General features: G+C 44.0%; 2 protein-coding genes across 3 annotated transcripts; both read left to right on the top strand.

The window, feature by feature from the left end:
• Positions 1 to 595: 595 nt before the first annotated feature.
• On the top strand, positions 596 to 13,281 carry vamp4 (vesicle-associated membrane protein 4). 2 transcript variants are annotated; one of them, XM_078259613.1, is made up of 8 exons: positions 599 to 822; positions 3,570 to 3,671; positions 5,058 to 5,104; positions 5,306 to 5,356; positions 6,453 to 6,553; positions 10,996 to 11,075; positions 11,215 to 11,266; positions 11,353 to 11,464. In XM_078259613.1, the coding sequence occupies exons 2-8, from the start codon at positions 3,606 to 3,608 to the stop codon at positions 11,376 to 11,378; spliced, it is 423 nt and encodes a 140-aa protein (XP_078115739.1). In that variant the 5' UTR covers positions 599 to 822; positions 3,570 to 3,605; the 3' UTR covers positions 11,379 to 11,464. The 2 variants fall into 2 exon arrangements, with proteins under 2 accessions (XP_078115738.1, XP_078115739.1); XM_078259612.1 differs by lacking the exon at positions 10,996 to 11,075 and having other exon boundaries at positions 596 to 822; positions 11,353 to 13,281.
• Positions 13,282 to 16,231: 2,950 nt separating this feature from the next.
• On the top strand, positions 16,232 to 24,401 carry myoc (myocilin). Its single transcript, XM_078259611.1, has 5 exons — positions 16,232 to 17,002; positions 20,006 to 20,071; positions 20,155 to 20,247; positions 22,281 to 22,492; positions 22,581 to 24,401. Exons 1-5 carry the CDS (start codon positions 16,510 to 16,512, stop codon positions 23,160 to 23,162), a joined length of 1,446 nt encoding a protein of 481 aa, XP_078115737.1. The 5' UTR covers positions 16,232 to 16,509; the 3' UTR covers positions 23,163 to 24,401.
• The last annotated feature ends 1,056 nt before the right edge of the window (positions 24,402 to 25,457 follow it).

Below are 25,457 nucleotides of genomic sequence, written 5' to 3'. Positions count from 1 at the left end.
GGGGGCTTTCACATCAGGGACCTAAGCCTGGATCACAAAAGTTGAGTTGAAGCACATTTTAATTTACTTAATATACTGTTGGGTAATTTATGAAATTATGAATTTTATTTTATACACTTATATTTTGAAAAAAGAACTTAATTAGCAGCATAGCTGTCAAATGAGGGTGGCTATGGCTCGGAGGTAGAGTGGTTGCCCCTCAACCACAAGGTTGGCGGATCGATCCCAGGCTCCTCCGGACACATGTCAAAGTGACACTGAACACTGCTCCTAATACTTAGGATGGGTTAAATGCAGTAATAGAACATACAGTGTGTATGTGACGATTAAGAATAACGTTTGATCCTTTAAATACATTTGTTGGTGTAAAAAGTACAATATTTCCTTCTGACGTGTACTTTTAAAAAGTGGCATGAAATCTCAATCTAAACTCAGGTAAAGTAAAAAGAAGAGGGACATGTATGCATTTATTTAGAAAAGTGCCAAATAGCTGTATATTACTATGAGAAATTGGTATAGTTGCTGTACAATTGTTAAAAAAAAAAAGGCGAGTACCAAACATCTGCAGCGGTGCCTCCTATGGGTCCCTCTCCTCCAGATGTTTGTGTTCATTTCCTGGTCAGCTGATTCAGACGGAGGAAAAGACAAGCGGAGCGCTAGCATCCATAATGATTATCCTGTCTCGTCGCCTGGACAGCATTTGAAATGAAAGTGACACAACTGTAAAGCCACCTCGAACCCTGAAAGCCCTGGATTCATACCTGAGTGTCTGTGTGCCTGTGTTCGCCAGCATCGAACATCGGATCTTGTGGGAAACATCAGGTAGCTAGCCACGTTAGCATCCGTAGCTTAGCTTAGCTTAGCTGGGTAGATACATTTTGTCAATGAACCAAGCGGCCTGTCTGAACTAGCTAGCTAAATTAGCTAGTAGCCAGTTGTGTTGGCGGTCGACTTTAAATATTGTGGTGTAGTAATTCAATGGTCAAAGTTTGGTAGACAACGATATTCTGGCGTACTTAGCTACATTCTGACGTACTGCTAACAAACAGCTCAACCAGCTAAAGTTGTCACCACCTGTGATTAGCTAGCTAATACCAGCTGTGCTCCTGCGATGTCAGTGTCATTTCAGCACTGGCTCCTTTATAGAGCACTTGTTTGAACCTCTAAGCCATTACATTAGTAGTAAAAATATATTAAAAAAAATAACTGTAACGTTACTTGACTCAATGAACGCAACGTCCTTTTTTTTCTCCCTCTAAGAGGAAAACAAATTGCAATCCATATATTAATTATGATAATTAACAATCAACAGTCCTCTCTTGTGGTTAATATGATGCAATTTCCCCAGTTCTGTTGTCCAAACCTGACATCACACTGTCTGTAATATTTATTTTATGTTATAAATCACAACTTTGATATTAAGCCCATACTGCCTTTTTTATGGATTGCACTAGGCCTGCACGATTCGGGGGGAAAAATATGAATCACGATTTTTTTTTTTAGCTTAAATTGATATCACGATTCTCTGCCACGATTTTTTTCTCACGAAGTGTGATGTTTATTGCACACATGAACCATGACAAAACAAAACAAATGGGCAATACCAAACATAGATTTTTGTTGGCACCTATAGCACATTGTGCATCACCACAAGCCTGTAAACATAGAGGCTTCAATGAATAAGGAAAATAAAGTACATACTGGTCATTTAAGTACAGTAGGCTACTAAAACTAGTGACGTACTGTATAACACATTGAACTAAATATGGCCCTGATACAGGCTCTATCGGAACTCCTTGAACATGTCTTTACATAATTAAAACATGTCAATGTCGATGTCAAATGCTTTCAATAAATGAATTGAAATTAAATCGTGAACTGGGGCGAGACCGTGATTTTATAATGATTTATCGTGCAGGCCTAGATTGCACCTTTAAAATGAATCTCTTAAAAAAGATAAGATGTCTTCCTTATGAAACCCTAACATGTTAGAGTTGGCTTCTCCTCTTTCTCTTTCTGTGTCTCTTCACGCTGTCGCTGCTTCAGAGCGAGCCCTGTCCCCTGCTTCTCTTCACCTCTGTTTACTGGAAAGTTCCTCTCCTCTCCTGGCTACTGAAAGACCTTTTTCCAATCGCAGTGCCAGAAAAGGACGCTGCTGAGAAAGCCACAGTGTCAGACTGAACTGGATTCAATGGTATAAGTTGTATTGTTGGATTGAGAGAGGTGGTGTGTGTGTGTGTGTGTATGTGTGAGACTGCTGTGTTTTTCCCCTCGATAGTTTCAGAAGGACTTTAGGATCACATGTTGTTTAGTTCAGTCTCACAGAGGCACTATTGAGGCACCGTTGTGTTTTGTTGCACTGTTACAGTGTTTGGAACAAGTAACACCTAAACATGGACTCGAGGGGGTATAATTGGAAAAACAGCATGTTTTCCACATCTGACATGGTTGTGTTTTTCACCCAAGGGCGCACAGAGCAATGATGACATTTCCTTTCATAGCTAGTGAGACATTGCCTACGCACACCAGAAATATTAAGAATTAAGACATCTAAATAAGATATCTTAATATTTCTTATTTTTTTGTTTACTGGCAAGGCATAGGAGAGGAACAGTATTTCACAGACAGTTGGCGTAATGGAAGAATCACTTTCTTAACATGTTCCAGAGGTAAATATTAGAATGCAGTGGAAACGAATGAAATCAGCTCTGCGACTAATAATGAAGTCAGGCTGTTTGTCAGAAGGTGTTGGGACTAGAGGCCTCCTCAGATCGACCAATCATTACTGAACGAGTTAGTTTAAAGTGCTCATATTCTGCTCATTTTCAGGTTCATAATTGTATTTAGAGGTTGTACCAGAATAGCTTTACATGGTTTAATTTTCAAAAAACACCATATTTTTGTTGTACTGCACATTGCTGCAGCTCCTCTTTTCACCCTCAGTGTTGAGCTCTCTGTTTTAGCTACAGAGTGAGGCATCGCACTTCTATTCCATCTTTGTTGGGAGTCGCACATGCGCAGTACCTAGGTAAGGACTACTAGCCAGTCAGAAGCAGAGTATGAGGGCGTGCTACGCTAGCAGCTAGACGAGCATTATAACGTGTGTTACAAAGTGACCACGTTTGTCTCTGAAGTAAAGGCTGGACTACAATGGAGCTGTTTGGAGCAGTTTGTGAACAGTGTTTTCTGTTGGAGATGGTAAGTCCCTTTGGGGTGGACTTTGGGCTTTTTCACTTTATAAACCTATAACGTGCACAAAAAAAAGCTATATAACACAATAAAGGAAAGGGAAAAAGCCAAAAAGCATAATATGAGCAGCACTTTAAGGGTCTCACTCTGTTCATGCAACACTTCATGCTTTGTTCTCCATGTTCTGTTCCCTGTCAGAACCTGGCTGTGGTGATGCCTGCACGTCAAATCACTCACTTCTGCCCACCAATATTAGAGTACTCTGATTTAGCAGCCAGCCATGTGTAACACTCATGAGCAGCAGGACCATTGTGGCTTGGTTCAGGGGTGGCGAACACTGTTCATCCCGTCATGATCTCCCTTCTCATCCTGTCCTACAGAGGGAGCCAGATCGGGAGGAGCAACCTGAAGACAACATGCCCCCCAAGTTTAAACGACACCTCAATGATGACGAGGTCACGGGATCCATTCGCAGCGAGAGGGTGAGACACAGATGGAGGGAGTGGTGGTGTTTGGGTTATAAAGATGTTTATGTTATTTAGAAATTGACCGAGTCAGCGTGTTGTAATCAGGATAAGGTTTCATTGGAAATGTCCATTATAAGTCAAAAGAAGATGTTGATAGATGATGCAGATTTTGCTGTAATGTGTCCATTCAATTAGTTTTAGTGGAAAAACTGAAGGAAAAGTGAGGGAATGCACAAAAGAGAGCGGCCCTTTTGAAGGCGGTAATAAAATGAAGAAACTCCTGTAGCCAAATGTCTGGTTCTCATCAAAGTGATCATCCCGTCCCACCCACCTCCACCTTCCCTGTCCTGTCCTCCCCTGATTATTTACTTTAATCAGTCCTCTGCTTCTCTGTCTAATCCTGTTTGCTATTGTGTTGTTGAACTGGGATCAAAGCAAAAGCTTAAGGGAATGCTTGCATACGAAATCTCTCCCTTCCACCTTCCACGCTTTCCCTTTAGTGCTCTATCGCCTGCCTTCTGATAATAACTGCCAGTTCTCCTGTATGTCTCCCATCCTAGTTAGTGGAAAGAAAGAAAGAAAGAAAGACTTTGTACAGAAGGAGAGTGTTAGTGCGACTTATAAAGTCCTTTATCATCAAATGGCCTCCATTCCCTCAGCGTTTTTGCAGATGACAGTGTATTTACGAGAAAAGAAAATGTCTATATTGGCACAGCAGTGGCTTGCAGCTGTCAACATTACAGGACATCCATGGCTATTCCTTCTCTTAGCTCTTTGTAGTGGCATGGTGTCATGATTGTTAGGTGATGACCATCACTCAAACATTTGACATTTAACCTAAACAACTTCTGTTTACTGTAATTCAAATGTAATGAATGCTGCTCCTAAACTCATAAAGCAACATGCTGTACGGATGCAAAGTCTCCCGCTTTCCTTAGAACATTTTTCTTTCCCAGTAGCGAGTAATATAGTCCTCCTGTCTGCAATCCAATAAGAAACAGACTTTTACTGTCTGCCTGGTGTAATTCTCCTCCTGTTAATGCAGCTGTCCTCACTAATTCTCCATGAAAAGCATTTTACACAGCGCCATCGGTGGTTCAGACATGGTTGTGATAGCACAGAAACATCAGTCTTTTCTTTTTTAGTAAGTCATCATAAGGTAAGTGCCCTATAATAGCAGTATATTTTTGGTTTATCTGCCCTCAGAGTACAGACAGAAAAAACATCTGTTGATGAGTACAGCAGCTATCTGGCCCCCTCAGCATCATATCTCTGTATCAGCAACACCAGTGTGGGTGTGCCTTTCGACTGACAAGATGCTCGCCTGTTTCTGAACCAGATCTGAATTCATTTAAACGTAGTCATTCAATATCTGACCTCTGACTTTTTCCTCTTTTACAGAGGAACCTACTGGAGGATGACTCTGATGAGGAGGAAGATTTCTTTCTGTGAGTTTGTTTATAGTTATTATAGTTGCCTATTCAGGCACTGAGCATATTATAAACAAATCAAAGCTATTTAAAGTAGTATTAACCCAATAATCTGGATTGCCATAGCAGAGTACATGAAATCAACAGCAAAATAAGTTGTTCCAGCTGAAAATTCATTATTAAACACACATTCAATTGGGAACTTTTTTTGTTTTCAAGGAGAGGACCCACGGGACCCAGATTTGGACCTCAGAATGACAAATTCAAGCAGTAAGTAAGAACACATCCCTCATAACAACTAAATGCCAGAGGTCAGAGGAGTGTTGCCAGCCCTCTAAAGTTTTGGTGTTGGTGTTATGCAATTGTGGCTCGTCATGTTTACCAGAAGCTGCCGGTTTGTAGTGGATTGTGTAAGAGAGGCTGCCATGTGCAGGTTATTATGTAACATTCCCAAGACGCCCCCAGTCCCACTGCAAGCTGTTTCCACATTAACCTCCAGTCAGAGACGGCCAGGGTACAGACAGGGCCATTGTTGAGACAGTCTGGCACCCAGAGTTGTTTCTCGACGCTCTGTTCACACATGACATCATCATTGTCATTGTTGGGAGCACTTGAAACTAGATGCCATCATTACAGATTTCCAGGAATGTTGTGTGCACATTGCCCAGGCTCTTCACACCTGTGTCCGTCGGACCATGAACCCCTATGGTCAGGTCCTCACAGTGGGTTTATGTGTGCGTTTGTAGCAGCCCATGCATCTTTACGTCCCCCAGTTCCTGATGGTGTGTGTTGCTTTGGCTGTGGTTTTGCATGTTTAATATTACCGTCTTCAATGTGCAATCAAGCTGAAGTCCAAGGCTAATAATTCACTGCAGTTCCTTGTCTGAAACAATCAGCGTAATGATGCTGGAAAATGTGATCAGTTGTTAGAGAAAACAAATTTCCTTTGTCTTGTATCTCCCTTATGGGCCTCTTCGCCTTTTCATTTCTTTGCCAATGTCCTCCCTCCCACTGACCCTGCATCGCTCCAGGAGGTATTGCCAAGAAGGACTTTGAAATAAGAGGGACTGAAGGGTAATCTGGACTAGTCATGCCACGCTCAGGTATGAGTACCATGAATAAAGCGAGGATTTGAGCAGACACTAAACAGGTGCAGGCAGGTCACCGTGAGGCTGAAAACCATCTGGCAGGCTTTTTATTGCCTGCCAACTGGACCGGAAGTCTAGATATAGAGAAGAAGATATTGTCGGGAACACAGTGGGTTACCACAACAAAACATTTATCCTTGATAAATTCTACCTTTTTATCATTTCTGATTCATGTCTATGATTTCTGATGCTGTGTCTCACACCATCGGTGACCTCAGGGTGCAGTCGCAGGTTGACGAGGTGATCGATGTGATGCAGGAGAACATCTCCAAGGTGATAGAGAGAGGCGAGCGGCTCGACGACCTGCAGGACAAGTCGGGTGAGTCGCACTGGGACGGCGTGGGTTTTCATGTCCACAAAATATGTGTGTTTAGTTATTAAGTTAAAGGGGTGGTTCAGAATTTTGGACATAGGACCTCATTTCCAAGTTAGCCAGTGTGTTATTTATAAGTGGAGACCGTTTTCAACACTTTTCATCCAGTCCTTCCAGTTGCAGAGTTCGCTGGTGCTAAGCTAGCGCAAGTCAACAGTATCTGCTAGCCTGCCACTAAAAACAGTCTTACCCACTCCACAGTACACCCAAGGCAAATAAATTATAACGCCAGACTATCGATGTAAATGTCTGTTGATAGAATAATGTTAGAACTAAAACTACCCTTGCATCGCATTGCAATAGTTATACTTTGTTCCCTGTAGTTGGTAGCATAGGCTACAGCAGCGGCGGAGTGATATCACCTAGGCTACCGAGAAAGCCGGTTTACATGACAATCACGCAACTATAACTCGCATAACGTTACCGGTACATGAAAGCACACAGGCTAGCAATTTGCATGTAAACTGTCCGAGCTTACACAACGTTTCTGTCAGCAATTACCTAAAGTTAGTGGTTAGCCCAGCCAGGTATCTACCAAGAGTGTAGCTATACTGTTAGCTAACGTTGTCACTCTCCACAATGCCTTGAACAGTAACGTTCCAATAACGTTGTCAGTCTCAATTTATCAGTAGCAGTTAGGCTAACGTTATGAAAGGGGCTAGCTTTATTAGCTAGAGTAGCCTACTGAAAGTTACTACCTGTTCATCAGTAGCTGTTGGTGCATCTAGAAAGACGGATGGAACCGCATTTGTTGTCAGTGACTTGTGGTCCTTTAGATTGCGGGGTTTTTCAAAGTCGTCTGATCTAAAATGATCACTACACATTTGCCAGTTGAGTAGGGTCTCTGCCGGTGTCTTGATGTCCAAGCCAGCAGCTACTAGGTTTCCCGACTGGAGTGCGCTTCTCTGTTTACTTTATGGCGCAGTACTACTAACCGGAGCTAAGTAAAATTCCGCCGCTGCTGAGAAACTAGTCCCTCAAAAATTGAATGCGATCATTGAGATGCAAGGGTAGTTTTATTTCTAACATTATTTTTTCAACAGACATTTACATCGATAGTCTGGCGTTATAATTCATTTGCCTCGGGTGTACTGTGGAGTGTGTAAGACTGTTTTTAATGGCAGGCTAGCAGATACTGTTGACATGCGCTAGCCTAGCACCAGCGAACTCTGCAACTGGAAGGACTGGATGAAAAGTGTGAGAAGAGCTTCTCATTTGCAACGACGACCTGTTCTAGTCACACATGTATGTCTGAAAGCTTGTGGCCGGTTTCACACTCTCATTCACACAGCCCCACTCTTTTTTCCCCACTCTGGGTTTATCAAGCAGGTGTGTGGAATGTGTTTAACTCGCTCCGTTACTTAACTTCACACATATGCAAAGCTTTCAACAAGACACGCACAGGTCCTCTTCTTCTGCTCTATAGATGAAAAGATGAGGCTGAAGTGTGTCTTTTGTCTTGTCAACTGTATAATGCTACGTTTACACATGGCCGGCTATTTTCATAAACGGACATTTCAACCTCTCCGTTTTCAAAAATAACATCGTGCACAGCTGTCAGTTTTCAGAAAAGTGTTTGTTTACACGTACCCATGTATATATATATATATATATATATGGCGTCAATGCCGTCAAGAGCATGCCAAACCTGTAGGTGGCAGTGTAACGAGAAGCTCAAGCCCACGTTAGCCAATCAGAATCCTGAAAATAGCAACAACAGCAACAAATCACTTCTTCTCTTTTCGCTTCCTCACTTCCTCGGCTGCCTAAACCTCCGTTTGTCTCAGTTTACGTGCAAACAAAGTTTTCCAAAATCTCCACTCTGGCCGGAGTTTTTAGAAAGAATCGTTTTCAGAGGCGAATGGAAATGTCTCCGTTTTTTCAAAATAACCATGTACAGTTGTGTTCAAAATAATAGCAGTGTGTTTAAAAAAGTGAATAATGCTCAAAATTCTTAGAATAGCTTTTAATTCCATAATATTAATGCATTGGGAACACTGCACATTCAATTCCAAATCAAAACATGACCAACATTGATCAAGTTTGTGTTATACCTTTACAGAAAGTGAAGAAAAAGGAATATTAGGCTGTTTAAAAAAATAGCAGTATTTGCATTTTTCTTTACAAACTCAAACATTTACTGTATAAACTGAAAAATGTCTCAAGGGTTTGCTTTACTTTGAATCACTGCACTAATATTTAGTTGCATAACCATTATTTCTGACAACTGCTTCACATCTGTGTTGCATTGAGTCGACCAACTTCTGGCTCCTGTGAACAGGTATTCCAGCCCAGGACCATTGAACTACATTCCACAATTCCTCTGCATTACTGGGTTTTTCCTCAGAAACAGCATTTCTGATGTCATCCCACAAGTTTTCTATGGGATTGAGGTCTGGGGATTGGGCTGGCCACTCCATAACATCAATCTTGTTCATCTGGAACCAAGACTTTGCTCGCTTACTGGTGTGTTTTGGGTCATTGTCTTGTTGAAAGACCCATTTCAAAGGCATTTCCTCTTCAGCATAAGGCAACATGACCTCTTCAAGTATTTTGATGTATTGAAACTGATCCATGATCCCTGGTATGCGATAAATAGGCCCAACACCACAGTATGAGAAACATCCCCATAACATGATGTTTGCACCACCTTGCTTTACTGTCTTCACAGTGTACTGTGGCTTGAATTCAGTGCACGGGGGTCGTCGGACAAACTGTCTGCGGCCCCTAGACCCAAAAAGAACAATTTTGCTCTCATCAGTCCACAGAATGTTGCCCCATTTATCCTTTGGCCAGTCAATGTGTCCTTTGGCAAATTTCAACCTATTCAGTACATGTCTTTTTTTCAGCAATGGGACTTTGCGGGGGCTTCTAGCTGATAGCTTAGCTTCACATAGCCTTCTTCTGATTGTAACAGTACTCACAGGTAACTTTAAGTCTTCTTTGATTTTCCAGGAGCTGATCATTGGTTGAGCCTTTGCCATTTTGGCTATTCTTCGATCCATTCGAATGGTAGTTGACCGTTTTTTCCCCACGTCGTTCAGGCTTTGGAGGCCATTTCAAGGCACTTGAAATCATTTTGGCTGAGCAGCCTATAAGTTTCTGCACTTCTTTATATGTTTTCCCCTCTCCAATCAACTTTTTAATCAAAGTCCGCTGTTCCTCAGAGCAATGTCTGGAACGACCCATTTTGCTGAGTATTTCAGTGTGAAATGCACTATAACCAGCATGCACAACATTTGCTTCCTTCCTTCCTTAAATATGGGCCATAACTGACACCTGTTTCTTCACAGAATCAATCACCTCACTAATTGAACACAGCACTGCTATTATTTTGAACATGCCCCTCTCAATTACAGATTCAATTACACAGAATGAGCAGCATGCATGTCATGACTGTTGGGTCTGTTTTCTATGACACTTACTAGTAAATTATTTCCCATGTAGAAATATCACTTTTATCAAATATCACATTTGATTTATGAGGTTAGTGATGCTATTATTTTGAACACAACGGTACGTGTAAACGGGGTATAAGCCTCATCATGACAGCCACACAGATGTTATATAACTGCTTCTCTCTGTCACGCCGACCAGCCAACCAAGACAGTGACGTACATCTGGAACACATTTGTGCATGTTTGCATGAGTCTTTGTGCACATGGGCGTCTGTGTGTGGCTGGTTGCGTGTCTCTGCAGCGTGCGTTGTCTTTATGTGAGCAATATAATATCCTGCGATTGACACGTGCGCAGTTTACTCTCCGATCCATGTTCAGGTAACCTGTTGTTTAATTCTTTAAAGTTAACAAGCATCTTCTCGGCAGCCTCGTCTGAGCGCTTCTCTTTGTAGTAGCGACGTTAACAGGCACACATGGAAACGGCAGACACATGACAGACACAAGGAGGGACATGGGCTTTGACAAGCACGGCGCTGCACGCTACGGAGCTGTAACGTTCCTATAAACATGCATAAACATCAAGTTCACAACAGAGAGAAAGAGACAGAGAGCAGCGTGGGCGTGTGTTTGGGAGAGGAATATCACGACAAGGACAGAAGGGAGGAAGTTTGAGGATGTGTGAAATGCATTTTAGCTCTGTTGTGTATACATTCGGCGAGTTGTTCACCATTCAATGCCAATTCTAAAAACTGTTAGAATAGATGATCTCACCAGCAGCTCTACGGCTTACATAACTCTGACACGCTGTAACTGCACATGCTCGACACAGAGCCAGGCCGTTTTGAGTCACCCAATCCAACATCAAAGTCAAAACAATAGCCCGGGTTATTGTTTACGTGGTGATTAACGGATGTTTGTTTTTTTTCTCTTCTCCATTTCGTTTCCCTCCTCACGTGTCCTCATCTGTGCTGCGGTCACGTCATGTCCCAGAGAGCCTATCGGACAACGCGTCTGCCTTCAGTAGCCGAGCCAAACAGCTGCACAGGAGGATGTGGTGGAGAGACATGAAGGTGGGCCGTCATCTGTATAACGTGTGTCGAAGCGTGTGACACCTTCACCGCGTCTCTTCATTCGCTTGCGTTTACATTGCGGTCAGACGTATCCAGTGTAATGAGGAATGTGTTTACTGTGTGTGTGTTTCTTCCACAGATGAAGATGATTATTGCCTTGGTAGTCGTTGCTCTCCTGCTCATTATCATCAGTGAGTATTAGGCCAAACACACAAGCGCACTTAAAATTTACATAATGTGCAGAACTTGTCAGTAAATATTCTTTCTCTTCTTTCAGTTCCAGTGATCCTGCGATATCGCTAGTGTCTGGCGAGAGGGATGGGGGAGAACCCTCCGCTTCCTCTCTCTCTCTCTCTCTGTCTCTCTCTCTCTGTCTCTCCTTTGCACACAGTCCTCCACTCCAGCCAGGGGGCGCCAGCCAGCCAGCCAGCCTCCCACACCCTCCTCAGTGTCAGCCTGTGCACCCTCAAAGATCTGGCCTCAACTTGCCCTTAGTACAGATCTTATCATTGGTACTTCCACGTAAATCTGCTGCGAGATCAGTACTAAGGCTCGGTTTGATCCCTGCTTTGAATCTAAGCTACAGAAAGGGGATACAGAGATGGAGACTTGTGGGGGATATTTTTAATGCCGTTTGGGAGAAAACCGCTGACTCTCAGCCCTCTAGTCAATGTGAAGGAGTGCTCCATGCCATGATAACATATCACATGTAGGGCCCTGTCTTTGCCTTGACAACAAGGAATCTCCAGGTCCTGCATATTACATCATATAGATATAGATACTGTAAAGGCAGGGAATCCACTCCAACTGTCTCTCTTAGTCTAGCTGGTCTGCATGTGCTGCAGCAGCCTCATATAAAGGGGGCTTTAACATTTAGCCAATGAACCCCCCCCCACCCCGTGTGCCATCTTCTTACCGCCTGAGCACGAGAGCGTTTATAGGGAACATTTTGTGAACACAAGCACATTTCATTGTTCATCACAATGCGGGGGGGGAACATCTGAGGTTCATCTGCGTGGTCAAAGGTGGGTTTTTTTTAATCATCAAAAAGGCTTTCAGACAGAAATGGGATTTCACTGATCAGGTATGTTTCCTCATCAGTACAGATGATTGGAAAAAGGGCCTAGAAAGGAAGGTCATCTGTTTAGACAACATGCTGCTTTCTAACTTTATTCGACTCCATAAATCATCGCTTTCCATTTCCGTTTGCCTCTTGATAGCTTGTTGTACCGTACAGCAGGACCACGCCAAACTAAAACATCCAGGTTATGAACGTCTCCTCGGGCCTCCGCGCTCCAACCCTGTCACCTTCCTCCCGGGTTGTGCCGAGCTCTAAGTCACGGTCACGGCTGTCCTACTCTTTCCTGCGAGTGACATTAAACTCTCTCTCACTCTGCTGATGGTTCTGTTCTGGTTTTAATGCCGCTTCTGTCTTTTCTTTCTTATATCAAAGGACAATTCCGGCGCAAAATGAACCTAGGGGTTATTAACAGATGTGTACCCACTCGGTCGCTCTCTGGGACATGTTTTCATGCTAATCGAAGGTGTTTGGAGCTTGAAAGACGCAAGCGCCGAGTTCTCAATGCTTTCGGTTAACATTTAGGGGCCCTCATTACGCTACCGTTGAAGTGTGGTGATATTTTGAGCCTTTTTAGTGGCATAAATAGCGATTTGTTTTTACTTTCCCTGTGCCCCGAATACTAGCGTTGTAAGCTAATCAGCGGTCCGCGATAGCGTCTTTCAAGCTCCAAACACATTCGATTAGCATGAAAACATGTCCCAGAGAGCGACCGAGTGGGTACACATCTGTTATTAACCCCTAGGTTCGTTTTGCGCCAGAATTGTCCTTTAAGTTATTATTTCTGCTGGTCGCTCAATGTGATGCTTGTTTGAATGCTGGTATTCCCGACGCCACAGAAGGGGCCGTTTGTCTCTCTGTACTGTTACATTACTTTTAAGCAGGGGTCATTTAAGTGATGCAAGTAAAAAAAAAGTTGACCTGTATAATAAACGTAGGTGTCATTTGTCTGGATTAATTAACTGTATAATACATTGGAACTTTACATTGTCATTTTATGATTTGTAATGTAATTTATTTTAGCTGTAAATATTGATTCTGTAATGATGTACAATACTCTAATGTTGCATTGGAAGACTGTGATATACTGATCCTTTTTGCGCTGAAATAAAGTGATTTTAAAGGGCACGGGCCTGGTTTCATCTGGTTTAAACTGGCTTGCTGTCTTCCTGGGAGTAGTAAATCAGAAGAGCAAGGATGAAGAGAGCAGTCAGAGGGTAGGGACAGAAAAGTTTGAATCGGTTGATGGAAAGAAAGATGATAACGAGGTGAAGAGGGAAAAACTAATCGTCATGCCATTCCTCCGCTCTTAACCTCTTCGGAAATCCTTGTCCTGAGCTTTCTTTTATCTCCTCTCATTACCCAGCTTTTTTTTTTATTGCTGTGTGACTATACTGGCAGTGTGGAGTCCTAAGATGGCACTAAAGTTGAAACGTACTGGTTATTGTTCTGACAGACCCGCTGCTCTCGTCCTGTGTGGGCAGTAGACGCAAACACACACTGCCCCTCTGCTCAGCCAGCACTGGCCAACCCTTCTAAGGGGGTAGAATTAAATTTGTTCCCCCCGCCCCACAGGAGGTCTTTTACTTCATGAGATCTATGGCAGATGGTCTTCCAGCTCACAGTAGTTAATGGCACACACAGCAGGGGGTGATGGCCTTTATTTCAGCTTTGAAGATGAAGAGAGAGAGAGAGGGCATTTCATCTGATGCACTTGTTTTAATGTTGATGTGGCTGCGCTGAGAAGCCTTGCATGCAAAACCTGGGTGGCTGTGGCTCGGAGGGAGCGTGGTTGCCCCTCAACCAAAAGATTGGCAGTTCAATCCCAGGCTCCTCTGGCCACGTGTCAAAGTCACCCCGAGCAGGACACTGAACCCCAAGTTACTCCCCAGATTCTCTATGTATAGCTGTACACTGCTCTTAATACTTAGGAAGGGTTTAAATGCAGTAATTTCACTACAATGTACTGTCAATTGGATGTGATGAATAAGAATAAAGTTTCTTTTCTTTCGTTTCTTTTTGCTCAGTTGCATTTAAATCAAAGGTAGTAAAGTCCTGATTGGACAAGTAGCTGTAAAATGTTACAGCTCTTTTCCTGTCACACCGACAAAGTGGGTGCCTGGAGGTTTGATTTAGCCTTTGGCCAAGACTTTGTCCAGCTGTAAGGAAAAAATAATTAAATGTTACACTATACACACCCACACTGGCAGCAGAGGATGTTTTGGTCCTCCGTTATGGGCTCACACTGGATGACTTCAGATTCCGGGCATAGCAGCAGTTATTTGAGTCATATATAAAAGCAAATTTGACTCACAAGAGAGAAGAGTGGACAATGTGCCAACCAGCATTAGTCAGTCAGTCTCAGTCTCACACACACACACACACACACACACACACACACACACACACACACACACACACACACCCTGTCCAGTGGAGAGATCAGGGAGAGGTGGATGTGTCAGTAGCCAGACAGAGTAGAGAATACATTTTCCAGTTGATACACTCACTTTAGTGAATAAAACATTGTTCATGTGTTTAAACACTCGTCTTTACTCCTACTTTCCCAGGAGTTTCTTTCTTCACTCCTCTGTTGTCCTCCTTTGATGATTTATCCACTCCTTTGTTTCATGTGTTTCACCTTCAACCCTTTCGTCAGTTTCTCACTGTTAAGATATTTCCTGTAAAACACACCGTACACTATTCACCCATTCGTCCATCTGTCCAACCAGTCATAGGCTTGCCCCGTCAGTCTAGACAACTGTCTCAGGTACCACCTGTAAACAAGCACTGACAGAAGCGGACGAGGCTGGCCTCAACCTGCAAGAGGAAGTGTGTGTTTCAAAGAGTATGCATCCTTCCCATCTGCGCCCTTTGCCCTCGAGTCTCCCTGGGGTGAAGCATCCGGGTCAGGTTGGCCTGACGGGTCAGCAGAGATGGATGAAGAAGTCTGAACATACACAAAAGTAAGGAGACATGAGAAGAAGAAGCGCAGGATAGGGGCCAGGACAGATTTTAGGAATCCAAACAAAGAGGCAGGATATGAGTGAGGGTAAGCTGAGACCTGTAAAGCCATGATTGCGGAGCTTGGAAGGTGTGTGTGAGTGTGTGTCTGCACACCTGCCTCGTTGCGTGCATCTCTGTGCTAATGTCACACTTCCAAATCTTTTGCACCCTACTTCTCTGAAAATCAACAAGATCATCTTCTGTATCACATGACTGTAGAAGTGAGCCTGGCAGGCAGCAGTTCAACGTGTCTGTGATAGTGTGTTAAAGCAAAGCGACGAGAGAGGCAGACTGCGTCAGATCCACCCCGGTCAGTGACAGGAAGTGAGCTCGGGGAGGAATGGTCCTTGGCATCTCACTCATGTTGTAATAAATATCAATTTAAAAACTGAAGTGAGCAGAGTCTGCAGCATGAACACACCACATACTGTCCACAACAAACCCAAGCTCAGCTGAAAGGGACCCAGTTTACGCCAGGTTTAGCGTCAGGTATCTGGTCAATGATCGACTTTTAACCTCGGCCCTTCGTAATGACAACCTTTATCGGCTGCTTGGGTCACGTCCTGGCCCCCTACCAATATGAAAGGGGACACCGGCACCTCAGGAGGTAATTGTATCCAATGAGGCCCAGCTCTCTCTGGCCACACTGGAGCCAAACCTCAGCCAAATCCCCTTTGACACACGGGACTGCATCACACATGTCAGACGATGTTTCTACAGAATGAATACATAATAAATGACATGAATGAAATTAAGTGAATATGAATACATTTCACTGGAGTGGTTGAATGAAACAAATGTAAAAGACAGAGCTGTCATGTTGGACCCTTAAATAAATGAATAAAAACAGCATTTGCAGAAGACAGATTTGTGTAAAAATAGGATGTTTTTGTCCTTAAAACAACCAGCATCCTATTTCTTTCTCTTTTCTTCTTCCCTCCCTCCTCCTTAGCCTCTAACCCCCCCACAGTTTTCTCCCTTTCTCCCCTCCCTCCCTCTCACCTCTCCTCTCTTGCCCTCTTTCCCTCCTTCCCTCCCCTCCAGATTGTATAAATATCTGTGAGCTGTTTGGGGAGAGCTCAGTGTTAGCGACCTGTCCACTGAGGAGAGACAGAGAACAAGAAGAGGGGCGGACAGAAGAAAAAGAAGAAGAGCTACCTGAGAAAAGAGCGAGACAAAATAAGAAAGAAAGTCATCACCAGGAATCTGGGAATGAGTAAATGATTAAAGAGAATTCCAGTTGAGAGTTGGCAAAGAAAAGAAGACTGGACAGAAGGAAGAAAGTGATTCTTCAGAGAGAGAATTTAAAGTAACCTTCTGATCTGTCTGTGTAGAAGGACCGTCTGCAGTATGTTCCTCCTTTTCTCCTTGTGTATGTCTGGTCTTCTGCTGCAAGGTGACGCACAGGACCGAGCTGCTCTGTGGAGGGGGAACGACCGGAGTGGACGATGCCAGTACACCTTCAGTGTACCCAGCCCTGTCGAGGCCAGCTGCCCACAGATGGGAGGCCCCGAGGTGGAGAACCTAAAGGCTAGACTCAGCCTCCTGGAGGTGCTGGTGGCCCGGCTCACTGGAGGGGACGCTGGGGGTCCCCAACGGACCGGGGCCGAAGCCAGAGCTCAGTCTGGGCTTCAAGAGGCGCTGAACCGGGCCACGGGGGAGAGGAGCCTGCTGCAGGGGGAGAAAGAGCGTCTGGAGCAAGAGTTGGAGGGGCTTCAGCGCAGGATGGAGGAGATGAGGAGGGAGACGGAGAGGCTGAGGAACAGACCCTGTCCTCCACAGACCCCCATCGTGCCACCAAGCCCCCCTGTGCATGTCAGTGGCCTGACAGGACCTGCTGGGGGTAAGAAATACACTCTAAACCACCACACACACACACACACACACACACACACACACACACACTCACAAAATGTGCAAAGCTGAATGACATTATAGAACATTTGTTTATAAAATTTTAATTTTAATCAATTCCCAGTTTTTAAATAATTGTCCAAATATGTTTTATTATATTTTTAAATCCTCCATATCCTTATTGCAATTAAGATGCACAACTAGATTACCTCATTTTCTGCAGACAGGCTGTCTTTCTGTTAAAATATGTATTTTGTGACTCTGACTGAAGGATTATGGGTTAATTGGAGCAGAGAAGTGATGACGCATAAGTGTCATCTATGTATGGAATACCATGCACGTACAGAGCCCCACAAAATTCTAGTGCACAGGGGTCCCGTGTGTGTGTGTGTGTGTGTGTGTGTGTGTGTACGTACGCGCACTGCTTGCAGCAACAGAGATAAAGCTGACAAAGAATTAGTACATGCTTTACTGGCCAAGCATGTGTACACATACATGGAATTTGACTCTGCTTACCGTTGCTCTTAATGTACATACACAGAAATAGACATACAGCTAAAAAAAACTAGGAGAAGAAACCTGGACAAAGGTAAACCATAAACATTTAACTACTATGTACAGATATAAATATACTGTAAATATATAAAAGTATATATAAAAATCAGGTTCCTCCTGACACCATTTCTTCCTGCATACATCCTCTTAAAAACAACAGGGGAATAAAGTGTGTGCCCACCCTAATGTTGCATGTACCTTTTGTGTGTGTGGTTAATGTTTTGGTTGCCCCCCCCAGACTAATATTAGTCTGCAGAGAGACACTCGGCTTCTGCTCCCTGGCTGCATTTAGTGGGGATGGTGGCAGGCCAAAGAGGGTCAGCTCAGTAGTTATGAGCAGATCCTGCTGTCTTTATTACCGGTGTTTCCCTCTGCATGATGAGCAGGGCGAGAATAGCCAAGTTGGGTGGGTGGGGGGCTGAAATGTGATGCACGCTCAGGAAGTGGTGGTTCCGTGCCAGGGGTCTCATCTCTGGGCTTTTGATGACACCTGGTGGGTGAGGGCTGGTGGGGATGGAGGCTATACTTCCAAGGGTGAGAGGGCTGCACAAAGCTAGCGAGTTATCTTGGAGCCAGTAAGGCTCTGGTATTCTGTTTGTTTGCAGTGGCCAAACCATCTAATTAGCCTCTGTTCTCTTCCTTTCGCCCACCATCTCCTGTTGGTCACCATCCCCCCTTTTCTTTTCTTAGTAAAACCATCACTCTGTTTCCCCTCTTGGCTCTGTGTGTAGCCTATTAATCGTAACACTGAGGTTGCCAGCAGCAGTAAATCCTTCCCTGCCATCTCCCCGTCCAGGACACATCTCTACTCCTTCTGCATCAGGAGAGATCTTCTGCATACTTCAGGTTATCTGTTAAGCTCCTCATGTTTGCACCTGCAGACTGAAATACACAGAGAGGGCCCCTCGGGTTCAGAGGCAGATGTAGAATATATCGTAGTGAGAGGACAGCATGCAGAACCACAGGGAGGGGATTACAGCCAAAGTTTGTAACTTTCACAGAATTTTATAACTCAAGCTGTGGTTATGACTTTCAGTAACAACCGCCTCTCAAAATATATGAGCTGATATATGGTAATGGTATTTGTCCAGTAGGAAATGCAGTCATAAATAATGTTCAATGAACTCCTAAGATGTTTGAATCAATGTGCTTATCAGGCAGTATGTAGAGAGACTACATGGCCAGATTGTGGCTAATTCCAAGTCAAATGGAAATGTATTTCTTCCATCTGTTGATTATACACTGTACCCTGAATTATGAATATAAATGCCCAGATGCAAAATGCTGCATGACAGCAATATTATGGGAATGCTGAGTTGAATTGTGTGGAGGACTGGACACAAATAAGAGCCAACAGCTCTGCTGAACTCTGTAAGCAGGGGTTGATTAGGCCGCTGGCTCCTCTGGCTGAGCCTCCTCTGGGAAATGAAGACCCGTCCTGTCTGTGACGTTTATGGTATTCTGCTTAAGTGATCTCGCAAACAAATAGGCAGGATATGAGGGCACATATGGCACACACACACCCACACACACACTGGGGGAAAGGCAGTGAGAGAATGTGGCTGTTTACCTGTGATGATGATGAATGGCTGTGTCCTGTGGGAACAGCCTCAAAGCGAATCCCCGGAAACCCTCAAAACACCTCTGACCTTTTCTTTACAAACCGTTAAATGGGCTCAACCCTCACCTTTACCATAGCAACCTTTCCATGTCACTGGTGTTCGTCATTTGCCTCATTACCAACCTCCCGTTCCTCTTCGTCAACGCCGAGAATCAACATCAGCTTCCAGATGCTAGCGCTTAATGTTAATGTTCTCGGTATCATTAGGGCTCATTATGCGCAGCAAATCACCGGACACTGCACGTGTAACGGCAAAGCAGGCACGTGCTCACACACACACACACACACACACACATACAAATAGCCACCCATGGACACAGGACCACAAACACACACTTTATATATACAGTATATATTTTCATGAAGGTTTGTATCTCCATGCCTATGAGGAGTAAACAGTTTACAGACATTGTTTGACATTGTTTACTTTCCACAGTAATGGTTTCAGGAAAGAACCAAATGGGGAAATAAGGACAGGGTTGGGGGGTAAATGGGGAGAAACAAGAGGAGGAATTAATAAAGGGGAAGCAGGCTGATGGGCCAAGCGACTGGTCTGAAGTTTTGAGGACGTGAAGTTGACAGTGCTGGGGTGGGATGGGTGTCGTATGTGTGTGTGTTATGCGCCGGCCAATCTACCGACTGCCTGACTTCGGAGCAGCTGGGAATCCGTTCAGGGGTGTTTGTCTCCTGCTGTCAGTAGTACCATAGCCACGTTTGGGTACACAAACACTCTCATAACTATTGTAAGCTGCGATGTGAAATGTGCGACAGAAATCCCTGAACTCTGCGTGTGTGTGTGTGTGTGTGTTTGTTTAGGTTCTAAACCGATGTCTCACCTGATGACCAGGCCCAACAGGCAGGGAGACAGCAGCAGTCTGAGAGGTGGGACACATTTTCCGCAGAATCACCTCCACTAAGATTGTTTGTTATTCAACTAAATCCATGTTTCCATCTCTCCCTGTCAGACTCAGAGTGGCAGTTTGGACCTGCAGGCTTCCAGGAGCTGAAGGCCGAGGTGACAGAGGTACCCGCTCCAGATGGATCTGAGGACAACACAGGTCTCTGTCTGAATTATTCCTGTTCATTTCTCCCTTACAGGACCATACGAGTGGCTTAGTATGATCTTTTCAGCCCATTGGATTTTGCAAACTTTTTTTTTTAACATTTTCCTGACATCATTTGTAAATTGTATTCTTACCTACGAACATTTTGAAAATAAGAAAACGTTGATAATGGCTTTTTTTATTGTATCATACATACTCACAGCATTGTGCATGCATGCGCTCGAGCACGCCATCAATGTGATACACATTCCTGCGGCCAGTTTCATGCTATTCCACTGATAGTTGGTAAATATAACACGCAAAGCAAACAGCAGAGAAGAGGAAGACTAAGTAAGGAAATACATTCAACGCGTTTGTCAGGCACTTAAAAACTTCATCCTGGCAGCTTACACTCGCCCCTTCTCCTTCTCCATCCTCCCCCTCTGTCCATCCGACCTGGAAAACATGACACTCACCCCCCACCCCCCTGCTGACAGCTTCAAAGCAAATACTGCTATTAATACTGCAGCATTTGGGGCGAGAATACCAGTCATGCCAATCCGTAGGTATGAGGGCCTGCCCGAGTTTCACGTTTGTCTCGTAAATGAAAAGGGAAAGCACCCCTAACAAGGGTGTCACACACACTGCTTACCCTTCCCCCTTCCCCCCTTCCCAACACCATAGCTTGTGCTTCTGAAAGGCTCTCTGCAGGTTTGATTGTTTGGGAGATCCTGAAAATACACATGCAGTCACCACGTGAAGTCATATTATCTCTGGCAAGACTGCGCCACAGGGAAGCTGCATGGTAATCAGTGTATTTATAAGACTTATTCCTATCTAACCATTAATCCAGTGCTACGTCCTGGACCTGAGAGCAAGGGTGTATTTTAGGAAGTGGTAAATATACAGCCGGCCTTATCGTTTTCCCAGTAAGACATACAGCGGAGAGTCCCTGCCCAGGATGAGTCGTAGCCCAGTTGCTGCTCTGATGGTGATGTTGAGGCCAACAGATACGTCAGGCAGCATCTCTAGACCTGCTGTCTGCCTCCATGATGAGAAATGAAGAGCCCTGACCAGCTCTGGATGACCTCCATCGTCCCTGAGCCACATCTATAGCCTCTTTCCGACCAAGTAGTTACAGGAACGTAGTTATAGGATCTAAACAGTTCTACTAACTACTCTCCCCCAAAACTGGTTTTACCATTTGCATTCACACTGGCCAAGTGGCCATAGGGACTGGTAGGAGGGGTAAGGGAGTGAGGCAACGGTCTTTATAGCATCGTCACAAGACCTTAGCGCCACATACAACAAGCCAGCATGGAGGAGGCCTATGTAGGCGAATTGCAACAGACAGTGAAGAATATGTACTGTTTGTGTTTCAGACGTTGCTAGGTCACCAAGGGTTCCTATGCGGAAAAGGGAAAACGGAAAAGACCCCGCCCTGAAGTAGGAGCTGAAAGAGTTACAGGAACTGCGGTCAGAGGAACTTAATAATCCCCAAATTGGTCCTGTCGGAACACGAGAAGAAAAGGGTTCTAGGAACGTTATGTTCTAGGAACTGCAAAAATCCCTCCGGTCGGAAATGGACTTATGTAGATCCCCTTTTAATATGTGCTACTGAACGTGTGACTTGTGTCCTGACGTCAACTTAAGTTGGAAAAAACAAAAACGAATTTGATTTGAATTGAGGATGTTGTTTTTTAAGATCGTGGAACCCCCTTGTTGTGTTCCTCCAACCTTAGACCTGATCCCAACCAGTCATATCTGTGGCGCCTACGCCTAAATATAACCTAAGTCCTCAACCACAGAGGGTAGGGCCAGAGGAAACATCATTTGAAGGGGAAACAGACACAAAACTAGTTAGTAAAAAATAGGGAAACCCACCTGCAACCGTCAGCATACGGCATCTTGTAGGGATTCAAAGCTCTTGCTTGCTTTTAGACAAATTTGATCGGTCATGATTATATTATATACCTTTTTTTTTTTAAATGTGTCTCACAAATCTTTGTCTCTCTCCCTCTCTCATGTTTCCTCTTCTCCCTCTGCAGGTTGTGGGGAGTTGGTTTTAGTTGGTGAGCCGGTCACTCACAGGAAGGCAGAGAGCATAGCAGGTAAATATGGGGTTTGGATGCAGGACCCTGAGGCCGTCTCCCCTTATGGGCCCAACATGGTCTGGCGCATCGACACCATAGGCTCTGATGTCAGGCAGCTGTTTGGGTACGACGACATGGAACAACTCTCTAAAGGTTTTCCATCCAAGGTCGGTGTCACATGGGTGATATTCGTCATGATAATAAGCCAAAAAAAAAATAGTTAGTTAGTTATTGTCTTATGTTTTCCCATGCCAGGTCCTGCTGTTGCCAGAGCTGGTGGAGAGCACTGGTGCCACTCTGTACCGAGGCTCTCTGTATTACCAGAGACGTCGGAGCCGCTCCCTCATCCGCTTCGACCTGGCCTCTGAGAGCATCGCAGCCCGTCGGGACCTCCCCCACGCCGGTTTCCACGGCCAGTTCCCCTACTCCTGGGGTGGCTACACGGACATCGACGTGTCTGTGGATGAGCAGGGGCTGTGGGCCGTCTACTCCACCAGCAAGGCCAAAGGGGCCATTGTGATCTCGCAGCTGGACCCAAACAGTCTGGAGGTGAAGAGAAGCTGGGAGACCAACATCAGGAAGAACTCAGTGGCCAACTCCTTCATCATCTGCGGCAAGCTGTACACCGTGGCCAGCTACACGGCACCCGACACTATCATCAACTACATGTATGACACTAAAACCAGCCAGGGGAAGTCCATGGCCATCCCCTTTAGGAACAAGTACCGCTACAACAGCATGATCGACTATAACGTGGCTCAGAGGAAGCTGTTTGCCTGGGACAACTACCACATGGTGTCCTATGACCTAAGGCTGGCTCGCCAGCAGGCCATCTAAAGCCGCCCATGAGTGACTGGTGAAAAGTGACATTTGCTCACGTGTTCCTGCTTCACAGACTCAAGAGCTTTAGAGCAGGGATCTTCAATGTTTTTATTTCAGGCCAAGGACCCCTTAAAATGTGCACTATGAGTTCCTGTGTGGTTTCAGCTCGATTTCATTTTTGTCTCAACTCGTAGGCATCTCTCCTTGATCCGCTAGCTGCCTGCCCCCCTGAATACGCCGTGAAAAAGCCCGGTCTCGGGAGACAACACAGGGGTCGTAAACGTCAAACAAACACGAGACGCACAGGATAGGCACCGAAATACAACAAACCACGTTCCAGCCAATCACCGACAAGATGGTTGGGGGAGGGGGGTGGGGGTTAGTGACAGTTAGTCAGTTAGTCATGACAGTTACAGAAACATGAGGGGAGGGGCGGGCTTGCTCTGTTTTGATTTGAATTTACTTGTCAACAGAAGTAACGTCATGCAGGAACTCATAGTGCACCTTTAACTGAAAGAGAGACGGAGCAGTTGCATTTTAAACTGGGTCTATAAGAACGTGTGTGCGGCCTAAAGCCTTACACATACCCTGTGTCTGTGGAAGGCTTTTTTCACAAATTGGCAGCCCCCCTGCAGTAAATCTGAGGACCCCCTAGGGGTTCCAGACCCCCCCTGTTGAAGATCCCTGCTTTAAAGCATAATGTGTGCTAGTAGTTATAAAGCCAACACCTTCAGTAGCAACGTGCTAAAGAGCCTAACTACCGAACTCCAAAGTGAAATGAAGACGTATGAGGAACAGTGTCCCCCCCCCCCCGCAGGTGTGAGTTTCTTTTTTTCTTCAGTGGGTGGGCTTTTGCTGTGGCAGGGCCCACAAAAATGTTTTTAGAGGAATTATTTTTGTACCGCCTTTAATTCAGATGTATAATTTTGTTGTTTCCTTGATAAGCTAGCTATATATATATATATATATATATATATATATATATATATATATATATATATATATATATATATATGACTGAAAGATGAAGCATAGTTGCATTGTACAAGCTAAGTGGGATAATTAATGCATTCAATATACAACACAAACCCCCATAGTACTTCACGTCCTACAGTGTTTCACCAGTCAACATCTTTTATTGAATAAACTGCTCTCTCACTCAGCATGTATTGATTATTGCATGTACTTATACACTGTAATCAACATGACATACTGTTCTAAAAATCGCGAAATAAACTTCTTCCTAAATTACAACCTCGAGACGTATTTGTACAACTTTAAAGGGTTTGTAAGCTGTAAATAATAATTAACGGTTAAGAAATCATATACATCGGGGGTAACTGACAAATGAAAAACACGCAGCTCGCAGATTTGGGGATTAAAAACGTAAGAATTAAAAAAAGAAAAAAGAAAACAAACAATGAATCCACTGGATTTTCTTTAAATAAAAAAAAAAAAAAAAAAGCTTCTTCCCAAAGCTGAACTGGGGCCGTTTTCCACGGCTCGTGAAAGTGGACTTTTTTTTTTGGAGATACGTGGTTCTCACAGGACAGCAAAGTAATATTTCAGAAATAAATCAATTATAGGTCATTCATAACTTCTGGATAGCCAGGTTGTCAAAAACCTCTCTGGCTGCCGAGTCATTAATAAAGTCATGAATTACAAACGATTAATAAAATCGCCATCACTTTCTAATAAGCCATCAGAAAAAGTTAGGAAGTCAGCTGTGGTTCCCGTATAAATGCTGATTGGTAATCAATAATTGATCCAATTCATCAAGTCAGTTGATGTAAATTTCAACAAGTTTCTACATCAGAAACCTGCACTGCATCAGGAGGAGAAACACCAGCCAAAACAAACATTGTTCTTATTAATAGCTAATAACTGAGCATTATTAAATCATTTAGTATCACTGCATTACTAGCAGGGTTCAGACGCATTTTAACCAATACTTTTTCATGACTTTTTGGCAAATTTCCATGACTATGTATTCCTAAAAATGTCAGTCGACATTATACAATAAGAATAAAAATCTGTGTTAAAGTTTACCCTCAGAGGTTTAACAATAAAATAAATGACAATTTATGTGGTTCATAGTGGGAGTCGTAATATCGCGCCCCGAATAGAACGGTGAGGTTAGGACGACATGACAATACATTTATTAATCACATATTATGCTGTGTTTAATAAAAAAAAATTAAAAAAACATTCCATGACTTTTCCAAAACTTTCTGGGTCTTTAGGTTTCCAAAACCTTTCCAGGCCTGGAATTGGCATTTTTCGAATTCCATAACTTTTCCTGTTTTTTTT

This window comes from Sander vitreus, chromosome 9 (assembly GCF_031162955.1).
Source record: "Sander vitreus isolate 19-12246 chromosome 9, sanVit1, whole genome shotgun sequence".
In the NCBI taxonomy this organism is placed as follows: Eukaryota; Metazoa; Chordata; class Actinopteri; order Perciformes; family Percidae; genus Sander; species Sander vitreus.
This window is presented reverse-complemented; position numbering and strand designations above follow the sequence as displayed.